The sequence below is a fragment of the Leucopleurus acutus genome (genome assembly GCF_964270905.1).
Source record: "Leucopleurus acutus genome assembly, chromosome: 9".
NCBI lineage: Eukaryota > Metazoa > Chordata > Mammalia > Artiodactyla > Delphinidae > Leucopleurus > Leucopleurus acutus.
Window position 1 is genome coordinate 28,987,781 of NC_139144.1, and position 12,469 is coordinate 29,000,249.

Genomic DNA, 12,469 nt, shown 5'->3' on the forward strand with positions numbered 1-12,469 from the left:
TTATTGACTGTAACAATAGTTATACGAACAGCTTACTTCTATTCTGTATGAAATATTCATTGGAATTTTTTTTAAAGACTGTATATACCGATGCTTTTTTTCTCTTTTTACATGGAGTATATTTTGAAAGAATGTTTTCAACAAAATATTTGCGGTTGTAGAAATACAACTTGACTGTTTCTAGTTTAGTTTTTCTCTTAACCATGAATGAATATTAAGTTGTAGACTTCAAGCTGATGGTCATAAATAGTAAGCAACATAAATTATGCCTACCTAGATTATACCTCAAATGGGATATTTCAAAATTAATTGGAGTTATACAGAATACATCTGAAAAACATCCTGTTGTCTATAAGCTAGAGTTTGAGTTCACAGAAAGCACAAAAATTTGAAATCAGTTAAATTTGCTTTGTTTACATGATACTAAATAGCCTGTTGGAATGTTATACTTTTCAAAGTTGTTTTAGTATCATTCAAACACAGATATAGTATATATGTGGTTAATTTTTATTTTAAAAACCCCTAATATTTCGTGAGTTTATAATGTCTTGAGTTATGTAATTGGAAAGAATATTTTCTACTTTTTTTTCTTAATTACCCAAGGAATCCAAGATTTCAAAAGAAAAGCAGACCACTGTTCACCAGAAGAAAAGTGATATGCTTATGATATATAAACACAAAGAAAATAGATAACATTTTAAAACATACATCTTTTAAAGATAATCACTACAATTCACACACATAATATTACATATGTAATTCAGTTTGTTATAGTTTTTCTTTGTAGAATTCTATATCAACATGATTTTTATGACTAAATTTCTTGTCTGCTTAATTTAAAAATACATTTTAACTCAATTTGACTTTGTGTAAATTTCATTGTAATTGTTTACTTCTCTGGTGTCATCGTTACATATTTCATAATTTTGTATGCTGCATGATGTCTCATCCAAATTAGTTTAAATAATTTCCTGGAGATTAGCATGCTTTTTTTTAAGCTGATGATATTTCCAAATACTTACCAAATTGTATTTGATAAGTATTTTTTGATGTGTCTTAATATTTTATCAAGTTTTCATAGTCTTTGATGACTATGAGTACACATCATCCGAACATATAAATGAGAAATAAAAATTTGGTTATTTTTACATGGTTGTACGTAAATGACTGCCGTATTTTGGAATATCTAGAAACATCTGTATGTCTGGAACCATGATGGCAAAACATCTGTGATGAATAAATTAATTTGTCAAATTCTCTCCAGGTATATGTTCATCATGCACACACAGATTTTAGGTGTTTAGTTATGTGATTGACCTGTTAGTTTTTATTTTGCTATTTTACAGATACAATTATTGAAGAGCCTTTTTATTCTTCTGTAGCAGTCATTTTATATATATATTTATATACATATATAATGTGTGTAAAATGTGGATTGTGAAAAAAAGTAAACATTCCTGCATTATATAACTTACTTAACTATGTAGATTGATTCAAACAATCGGTTAAATAAAAATAAACACACAGAGTGTTTTATTTAATTGGCTGGTTATCAATAAAAAATGGTCAATCCAATAGCCTGTAGAGAATAAAACAAATCAGGAAGTGAATAGTCTCTTGGAATTTCACTAGAAAAAGCAGTCTCTCCTCCTTCAGATCCAGTGATTACCTCAGTCCTGATCAAACCTACATTTGAACTTCTAAAATCATATTGGTGTCTAGATACAGAAGAAAGAAAATCCTTTTCATGAAAACATATTTTCCTCTAAGTCCTCAGGGAAAATGTTAGATTTAAAATAAGAGATGTTCATGTTAACTAAGTGTTTTGCACTCTCTAAAGCCATGAAGTAATACATTTTTATTTGATGAGAAATATTTTATTTTTAGGACTCAAACCACTCCTACATTCAAATGTATACCACAGAGGGGGGAAAAAAAAAAGAACCAAGTGTCATGAGTCCTCTTGGCATGGGCAAGACTTCACATCTCTGTACCTGTCCAACCCTGTCTTCAAATTTAGACTTGGTCTAGGTCATTTTCTAAAATCCTTATGGTTCTATATGATTAAACAAAGAAAATTACCATGAACCAGTTTTTAGTTAAGTATGTACTTGCCATAAATCTCTTGTTCAATATGAAAAACCAGTAATGACAATTTAGGTAAAAAAAAAATGGAATAATGCAAAAAGCAAAGCCATGGAAAAGGCTAACTGAACACACAAGGAAGGCTTCAGCTCAAATAGCTAAATTCACAAAAGCAGTGTACAAATTTCCAATTTTAAAATCTAAACAATGCTTCATACATATTGACAAGCATGTGGATAATACTGTTATTTATTGTCAAAACCATACTTAGTACTAAGCTTTCTAGTATGTAATGCAAAATGTACAAACTTGTCAATTATGACATTTATAATGAGAGAGATTAAAATACAAACCTTTTATTTAAGTAGAATTATAAAACTCTACATTATGTTAACATTAAGGACTTATTTGAAAGTTCTCAAAAAGAGAACATTCTCTGAATTAACGAACACTGATCTCACAAAATGACATAAATAATTTTCTATTACAGAGTCTAGCAGAATAGTACTTAATGGCTCAAAACCTTAATCATTTCACAAACTGAAAGAAACTAATAACTTTAAAAATGCCTTTTAAAAAAAATAAAAGAAACATACAATGAAAATATTTCCAACTATAGATTTAAAGGATGACCATATTTTATTGACACAATTATTTGGTAATGGTTTTGGAAAAGTGGACACCAAACAAATCAAGCAAACCACCAAGAAACAACAGTAAAAGAATAAACTAAAAAGAAATAAAGAAGAGCATGCTACGAAATCTATACACAAGATAAAATTTCCATTTACAAGAAATAAAATAGAAGTAAACATGCAAAAGACGCACCAAGAAAAGTAGAATACGTCCTTGGAGTAGGAAAATTAAACATGCAGAAACACAAGAGTTTGAGTTTTGAGAGTAACAAGGTAGTTTGAGGCCCAATTTACCTTCACTGTCTGACATGGCATGTTGGAAGTCATCCATGATGAAAGCTATGTCACGATCGTAGCCTCGAGTCCGTGATTCTTCTCTCATGTGTTGTTGAACTTCAGGCAATGAGTGACTTGATCCAAACTGATCCCTGGTGTCTGCAGATATTGGTGGCAGGGGTCCAGCTGCAGCCCTGGCCATTCCCATTGGCTGGCCAACAGGACTGAGTGGACTTTCCTCTTCAGAATTCTGGGCCACAATTGGTATTCTTCCTCTACTCTGGCTAATCGGCAAACTGGTAGGCTTAGTTCTGCCAGAGGGTGATGCATGACTAAAGGAAACATCTAGAGCTTCCGCCTCTTGAGCTTTCAGTCTTAGAGAAGAGCTGGAAGAATCTCTTTTAATTGATAAATCAAGCCCATAGACAGAGGAAGGTCTGGAAGAAGGTCTGGACCTGCTGCCACTGCTGTATGGCTTATCTGCTTCATCCTGCAGAGCTGACCGTATGGTATTTCCTAATGTGCCCAGCCCTGTGCCAAGAGATGATCCCAAAAATTTGTGTTGGTCTGTAATATTTTTTCTGAGGCCAAAAGTGATATCATCTTGAAGAAGCCTTGACCTGGAAGAAATGCCACCAATAGATGAACTGCTAGAAGTCATATAGCTCGAATAATCAGGCTCAAGGTCTCTACTTTCTTGAATAGGTGAAAATTTGGACATTTTAGGGTCAATTAGTGATTTCTTGTGCTTTGACTGCTTTTGATAAAGTATGGCTGCTGGTAGTTGTTTTGCTGCTTGTTTTTCAAGTGTGAGTCTACTAATGCTATACTTTTCAGATTTTGGAAAATGTCTATAGCTAGTATCGGCATGGTAATAATGGGAAAGACCAGCGAGGTGATCTAAGCTCTCTGCCCCTCTACGGAATTCTTGTTTAATCTGATGTTTCAGAAGCTTTAACTCATAAGGATCCTCCATCGGGTCTTCCTCTGCTTTCACATAACTATGCAATCTGGAAGAAGTCTGCAGAGGTGCTAGGAAATCTGTCACTTCTTGAGACCTACGTGTCTCAGTGGTTCGAAGGAGACGGTCTGTTTTTGACAGATCTTTTTCATGAAGGCTAAATGCAGTGCTTAAAGCGGCTGTTCCTTTTGTAATCTCGCCAATGTCATCAATTAAGACATAATTTCGTGGAGTATGATGGTCAATATCTGCATAGAAAGAATCTGCAGATATGCTTGATATTGGGCTGCTTGCCATGCTACTTCTTTCCTCCAATCCTATTCTCAAGTCTAAGCTGTTGTACTTACTACCAAGGTGGGAAACAGCATATGTATTATCAGTAGAAACAGGTGCTATCATCAGGGGTTGGTTGCGAATCACCTCATAGTTTGAAGTTATCTTGGGCTCCAAATATAACGCAGTTTGCCGGGGCTTTTGTTGTATTACCATCATCTGTGATGGTAACTGATAAGCAGGTTGTGGTGTTGGTGTAGGTTGAGCTTGAGGTGTGAAGGACATCGTTGCCACAGCTTGGAAGGCTGGCTGAGTCTGATAAGGTGAAACTTCCTGATGGTACAGAGTCTGTTGCTGGAAGTGGGATTGTTGGGTGTACGGGGTGGGTGCTTGGGTAGGAAGAGCAGGGGAAGAGTATTGGTATTGGGTATAAGGACTTGTAGGAGGGACTAGCTGAGATTCTGTTTGGGTTTGTGGTGGTATAAACTGGCTGAACTCAGTTTGGGGAGCAGTCCTCGGTCGCTCTATGCCATGCTGACTCTCGATTCGGGCGGGCCTGGTGCTGCTGACCTCACTGTCAGACATGTAATCACGATCCTCAGCTACTCCCTGGAGGTAGGCTCTTTCTCTCTTTTCCCTCTCCTTTAACAATGCCTCTTTCCTCCTGTTAATCCCCATTTCCAGGTACCGTAACTTGGCATCAATCTCCTTCTCTTCCTCATCAAGTTCTGCTTGTTTCTTTCTAAGTTTTGCAGATTCCCTCTCCACAAGATCGAGCTCTCTGTCTATATCCTGGAGAATCTTGGCTCGTGCCATCGTGTTGGTTCTGCAGATCCTTCTCCTGGAAACTGTGCCCACAGTGCTGTATGTTGACTGAGTTCCTGTGGAGGTCTCCTCGGGAGGTGGGTTTGGCAGAGTTCTCTTCACTTTTTTCTGAGTGCCAGAGGGTGTCGTGGTTTGAGAACCTTTTGTCTGTAATTAAGTAAACAAAATACTTAACAAAATACTTTATCATCAACGAAAAAAAGTAAAAGGTCAAAAAAACCATAATTTACATTTAAATAAAAGTGAGTTCATATATGTTTTAGCTATGAGTGCATAATAAAATTAAAATTCTACACATAATTTCAAGTATTAGTCACAAATGCAGTTAACTGAAAAATAATTTTCCTCTTCTTGGTAAATTGATTATTATTACAACTTTGTAACATTAGAAGTGAGTTCTGAAATCAAGCACAGAGTACACTGCTAGGCAGGATTATATTTTAGTTAGACTCTCAGGAGAACTCTTAAAAACTCATTTTCCATCCTATTGAATATACATAGTATTACTTACTGAAGGTATGCCCAGAGCGTTCGTGTTAACTATCTGAAGGTTAAGTTATATTTGTTGACGATGCTCATTGTGCTGTTCAATTGTTTGCTTCTATCTTCCCATTCCTACTTTCACCCCCTGAAGTGACTGTAATTCCTATTCCAATCATGAAATGTTTTGAAATGAAATCCTCTCATTTGCTACTGTCTCTTTTTCCCCAAGAGTTATCTGAACCAATTTCCTATTTAATCTTGCAATATTTTTCTGACTATTTGAGTTTTCTATTTTCTTTCAATGCTATTATTCTTTAGTAATTTCAGCTTCTTCTAAATGCTTTAGTAACTTCTACATGAAGCAAAAGGAAGTGACTACAAACAATTCAAAAACTCATTAAAATCTTAAAAAAAAATCAGATAAAGTTTATCAGTGAGCTGTCAGATATTTTCAATTTTATTTGGTTAATTTGTCATAAACTTGCATTCTAAGAATCACTGGTCTTGAGAATCATACAATTTTAGAATATCAGAAGACATGAGAGTTCATTTTGACTATAATTAAAATAAGCTGATATACTCAGTTACCCAACCATGTAGCAGCATATTCACAACTAGATCTCAGGCCTTCTGCCTTCTAGTTGCATATTCTTTACTTTTTTCTTCTTACTAATAATACAAAGACCTTAATTCTTCCCTTTTTCCCAATCACTAAAAATCAAGGACCCCAAAATAACAAAAAGTATATGGGAATTATGTCTAATTAATTATATCATATTTGTCCAAGACCCTGTTTTTTGTTTTTTGTTTTGCAGTACGCGGGCCTCTCACTGTTGTGGCCTCTCCCACTGTGGAGCACAGGCTCTGGACGCGCAAGCTCAGCGACCATGGCTCACGGGCCCAGCTGCTCCGCAGCATGTGGGATCTTCGCGGACCGGGGCACGAACCCGTGTCCCCTGCATCGGCAGGCGGAATCTCAACCACTGCGCCGCCAGGGAAGCCCAAGACCGTGAACTTTTATTGCCTTTTTACTACTCCCAAATTTGTTACCTTGGTGTTTTTTAAATGTTTTCTGTTATTTTTCTGCTCCATTTATCGACCTAATTGTTTAGTAGAAATAATCAGAAGCAATATCCTAAAGGTCAATTGAGGTTTATGTGTATTTCTGAAATTTTAAATATCTGAATGCAAATTCACAATGAATAAATGTTGTGAGTTTGTAAAATATGGCAGAGTGATTTTGAAATCATAGCTTATTCATCCTCACAGAGAAATCTCAAGGGGAATTGGAACCACAAAAGCAGCTGTTTGGCATGCTATTTATTCTCTCTCACCCTCAATTATTTTCATTGTATTTAATACTCACAATCAAGTCATAGGGTTGTTATGAAGAGCAAATGAGACCTCTGTGTAAAATATTTAGTACTCATTGTAGGCATCCATTAAGTATTATTTCCTTATAAAATCCCCTTATTTCCACAGAAAACTGTGGAATTTGGTAAATTCATATTCCAAATATTTTTAAAAATTGTTTTTTTAATAAAAGAAGGCACGTTATTATGCTTTTTAATATCAACTGACCATAATAAAATTAAAATCTTACTACTTAATAATTTTCCAAAATACTAACAAATATATGTCTTCTGTTTTTAAAAAGTTTTTTCACAATAATCTTCTCAGTTCTCTGAATATAATGGAGGTCAATAGGAGGCTGAAATTAATGATTGTTTCTTTTCCTAGACTAGCATATGGAAGATTTGGTATATGCATTAAGAGTTTTCAAATTTAAGATGTTCATGTGTACTACATGATTGTGGTTGTGAAATTGTTTGAGAAAGAGCGTTTAAGTGTATTACTTTGAAAGTGTAATGGCATTGCATAATATGAAGACATTTGAAAAGTCTTACTTTGAAAGTAAGAATTCTCCCTACCAAAGGAGGTTAAAAATGCGCACGAGGGCTTCCCTGGTGGCACAGTGGTTGAGAGTCCGCCTGCCGATGCAGGGGACACGGGTTCGTGCCCCGGACCGGGAAGATCCCACATGCCGCGGAGCGGCTGGGCCCGTGAGCCATGGGCGCTGAGCTTGCGCTCCGCAACGGCAGAGGCCACAGCAGTGAGACGCCCACGTACCGCAAACAAACAAAGAAATAAAATATATGAACACTGGTTAGCATACTCCTTTAACTTTGTAAAGTTAGGATGGAGGATGAAGATGAAGCTGTAAGATAAACACAAGGCTGCAAGCTGGAAAATATGACTACACGTCCTTCCTTGAAAAAGGACTAGAAGCAGAGTTTCACTCTCTGAAATGTCAATGAAAGCATTAATTCACCTTCCAGGGATCTCTCTACCCCAACATCTACAGTTTCCAGTTTTGACACAAAATAGCAGTTGAATATAAAAATATTCAGCATTCTATCCTATACATTGTATCATTAATAATGTGCTCCCAAAACAGACCCATTATTTACCACCATCCCACCCTTACCCCTACACACAGCTAAAACATTCCAAATGTTGAGTGCAAGGGCTCAGTAATTTCTATTGCTTTAAGATATACAAGAAAAATGAAAGACAACGGAGGAGTGACCTGTGAAAATGAAATTCTAAATGATACCACTCATGGAAAAATACTTTAAAAACTGATAAAACATCTAGAATCCACTAGGCATTGCAATAAGGCACAGTGCCTGGCACACACAAAATAAAGCCATCAAATTTCTTCAACTAGAGTACTGTGGAATAATTTCATAACTATTTCCATGAATCAAACTCAAAACAAGCAGTATCATCATTGCTATGAAAATATCACCGAATCACTGAAAAAATATAAAGACCTTTATCAATAAACAGTCTTGAGTCTCTACAGCTATGGGAGAGAATTTACCATTCGTGAATGTACTTGAAATTGTTTTTTTAAGTAGTTGTTTAATTATTGTAATATTCTAGTAGCTAGAAAAAAGTGAGAAACTGAAACACAAGACGTTATTAGTCAGAAAATAAAAACAAAGTAATAGAACATATTTAAAAGTTACACACAAGTTATTTTTCAAAGTCTAGTAGCAGAGGCAAAAATGTTCTCCAATTAATATTGTGAAAGCGGCACTCAATATTTCATCAGGCATCTTTAAGCTTTTCCTTGACGTGCCTCTTGCCCCAATTTGTCTTGTTTGCTTGCTGAAAGTCACTGCTCTTGGGCTGGCAGCCAAGCAGAAAACTAGTTTCCACCTCACTGGACAGACGCATCAGAGATGTCAGTCTGTGCAACACGTATTGCCTTCTATTTTCTGGAATGTCCCAAACAGATTAATTTCTTTTCTCCTAAAATCTGTATAAGGTATTTTAGAAAGCCCTCTTAGAAGTTTTTAAGGTGATCATTTTTTATACATATGTATATGTATTTCTCCCTCCTCCCTTCTACCTTCTATCCCTCCCATCCATCCATCTTTGTTATTTCTAGATTTTACATTTTCATTAGAAAAACACATTTCTGTGCAAGACTACAGATATATTTCTTCACTGGTGTGTTGCTTCATTCAAAATTACGTTTTCTTGATCATTTTCCTAAGAGAAAAGAAAATGCTTAAAGGTACTGATGACCTCCTTTTTCTTTTCCTTTTAATCTCCCAACATCCAGTTATTACTATGTTTAAAATCACTCTTTTTGTAGTTATTACTTCAAAAATTTATTGGGGCAGCAAAACGTATTTTGCCTATATGCTCTTAGCTAAGCAGAAACAAGGTTTGGTAACCAGTGAGTATAAAGAGAAACAAAGAAGTAATTTAAAAGCACTGACTAACCTAAAGGCTATGAAAACATGATAGCATAAGAATTAAAATCAGATCAGATCACTGGAAAATAAACACAGATACCTCCTATTTTCTCAGTTCTATACCATTTAACTTTTACATAGTGCTGCTGGACTAGGAGACGGAATGCTATGAAGAACTATCTAACGTTGACTCCTTCTTCAAGGCCAAATTCATTTACAGTTCTAACATGCTACCACAAGATAACGACTACATCCCTTTACCAGAAAATGTGTTAATGGTTTATACGAGCAATCTGAAGTGGAAAATTAAAGTTAATAAAAATTTCCAAGAATTAACTTGAAAACTTACCCTAAAACATAAATGTATATTTAAAAAGTAAGATACATCTCTTCCACCTGCTTTTTTTTCAGCATGCTGAATATTATAGTATAGCCTGCCTGTGACTTACTTCATTTTGAGAACAAATTATTGATCCACAAAGAGGGATTGTAGTGATTCCAACGCTTCCAAAAATATCTCCTCATTTGCATTTCTCATTGACAATCTCTCATCAGAACAAAAATAATTGTATTCAGAACAAAAATAACTGTATTTCAAATGCTGTAAAATGTAAATCTCTAATTATGCTACAGTTTTGTACATGGAGTATTAGAATGATGATTGATTACTATGTGATATGTTTTCCAGCACTTCAGATCATTAGCAATTTAAGGAATGATTCAATAACTACTTACCTAAAGCTATGAGAAACATCATGACCTTTTAATAGTGGCACACTCTTTACTAAATTATCTTGAGATAATAAAGATAATTTATGTTTAGACTCTTGAAATGCCTAACCACAAAATCACAGGAATCTCTGTTATTGTTTTTTGTTCCTTTCTCATTGATTTATTATCCTCTGGCCTATAAAACCTAGGAACATGACATTAAAATACTTCCAAGCTGCTTTGACCTACATGAGTGCAGTAAATAAAAATAGTTATTTTTCATAAACCTAAATCACATGAATAGCTTCCCCCAGGTTAAATTAAACAACAAAATTTCCTTGGCAAGGAGGACCATGGTCCTTCTTCCATATGAACTGGAGAACCATCTGGTTCTTTAGAAGACAGTGCTATTAAGAACTGGTAAAGGATGGCAATTAAATTAAGTGGCAAGAAATATTTTTTTTTGGTCTTCTAAGATGACAAAGCTCATGCATGGACTTATGTAAATTCAACAATATTTTTTCTAAGTGTTATTTTAAGAGGTTAACTTTTCAATCCTTAATTCTATAAATTCAGTTACATGAGAACAGAGGTATACTTGGATGGGTGATTAGATGATCTTCCAAATGGATAATTAATGAAACCTGAGCTTATTGACGGCAGTGCATTTGAGCGAGCATTTACAGGCATCAGCTCATGCCATAAATGGAAGAACCGGTTGAAAGCGCCGCAAAGAAGCTTATTCTAAACAAAATAACATTGTTTTATTAGAAACATTACTATCATTTTAATACCTATGACACACTGAAGAAATTCATGCACATTTATTAATGTCAAAAGGAGAAATGTCATGATGTTGGGTCTTTCATGAAGTATCCTGAAACTCTCTACAACTAGCGCTTATTAGTACTTTAAACAGTGATTTCAGCTCGACCTTCTAAAACGTAAATGACTAACCCATAAAAGTAGCCTCTATGCCCGGAGACTGAGCTCTGTGATTAGGGCTGAGTTTCATCAGAAAAAACACTGGAGACTTGTCTTGTCCCTGTCATGTTAAAATATACTACCCAACAGGTCAGAAATTAAAATGTGGTCCAACTTATTAAGAGTGATTTACTTATGTAGTTAAAATGGTTTATCAGTGAGCCCAAACAATTTTCGTATGTATCTTTTTCATTCAGTTGAGGAAGGAGGAGGAGAGAGGATGAGTATAATCACTTTTAGCTTCAACTCTTCTAATGTTACTGTTTACTCCCTCATAGGGGTTATTTACTGTTCTTCACAAAGTTAAGCTTTTATTTGTCATCTTATAAAATTTTTTCAACCAAAATAAATAGAGATAGCAGTTCTATAACTTAGCTTAAAGATTTCTTACATTGTGCTCAACCATCACTTATCTCAACTGTTTTAATTTGAATCTCTAGCAATCTGTTCTTAAGGAGAAAAAAAATAGATAAAAATTCCCTTTGTTGTTTAAAGCTTTAGACTAAGTTACCTCAGTTTATTTAGCCAGTTCATTTCAGGCTCAATTTACCTCACTATACTTGTTCTGGTGCTTTCCTAATTCAAACTCTACACATAAGTCAAGATACAGACGAGGACCAAAAAGAAAATCCTGTTAAATAGAAGAAATTCATTTGCTACTAGTGGAATTAATGTTGGGTGGGTATGGAGGTGCAAAGAACACTGACCTGGACTTCAGATTTCTCATCTTTAAAATATGTAATAAAATAAATATAAAACCTACAGAAAGGAAATGGTTTGGATCTCTACCAAGCAACTGAATTTGAAACTATTTTATTAGTTACATAAGGCTATAAAAGTATTAACTAGCTTATGTATAGATGTATATGTATAGGCATATATGTCTATTACAAACATGTATTTTTATGTTGAACATAGTGACAAGAAAAAGTAAAGCAACTAGTGGAATACATTTTGATGCCACTATGTACAATATACCTCAAAACTTTTCCAAATTTTTGTATCACAATCATTTTAGTTGCTTGTTATTTTATTTCAGTAATAGCACATGTGGCAGATTATAGAATCCTACATAAGTAGTAATTTTAAAAAACATAAACAGGGCTTCCCTGGTGGCGCAGTGGTTGGGAGTTTGCCTGCCGATGCAGGGGACACGGGTTCGTGCCCTGGTCCGGGAAGATCCCACATGCCGCAGAGCGGCTGGGCCCGTGAGCCATGTCTGCTGAGCCTGCGCTCCGCAACGGGAGAGGCCACAACAGTGAGAGGCCCGCGTATCGCAAAAACAAAACAAACAAAAAAAAATATACAAATATACAAAAGTGCATGTCTGTTTGTTGGGACGGGATGTATTTTCGAGAATATGTAGGTAGCTTTACGTAGAGTCAGTTTTAAACTGCACAACTGTTCAAAGCAGGTAGTGTACTGAATTAAGAATATTATGATAAAATACTTAGGAAGCTAAT

The 12,469-nt window shown here is 35.1% G+C and overlaps 1 protein-coding gene across 1 annotated transcript in view; it reads right to left on the reverse strand.

The window, feature by feature from the left end:
- Nucleotides 1-12,469, reverse strand: part of PCLO (piccolo presynaptic cytomatrix protein) — a gene marked incomplete at both ends in the record, with an annotated part of 365,934 nt that overhangs the window by 137,950 nt on the left and 215,515 nt on the right. The window contains one exon of the mRNA XM_082846518.1: nt 3,015-5,202. Within this exon, the coding sequence (XP_082702644.1) occupies nt 3,015-5,202 (2,188 nt within the window). The remainder of the gene's footprint in view (nt 1-3,014; nt 5,203-12,469) is intronic.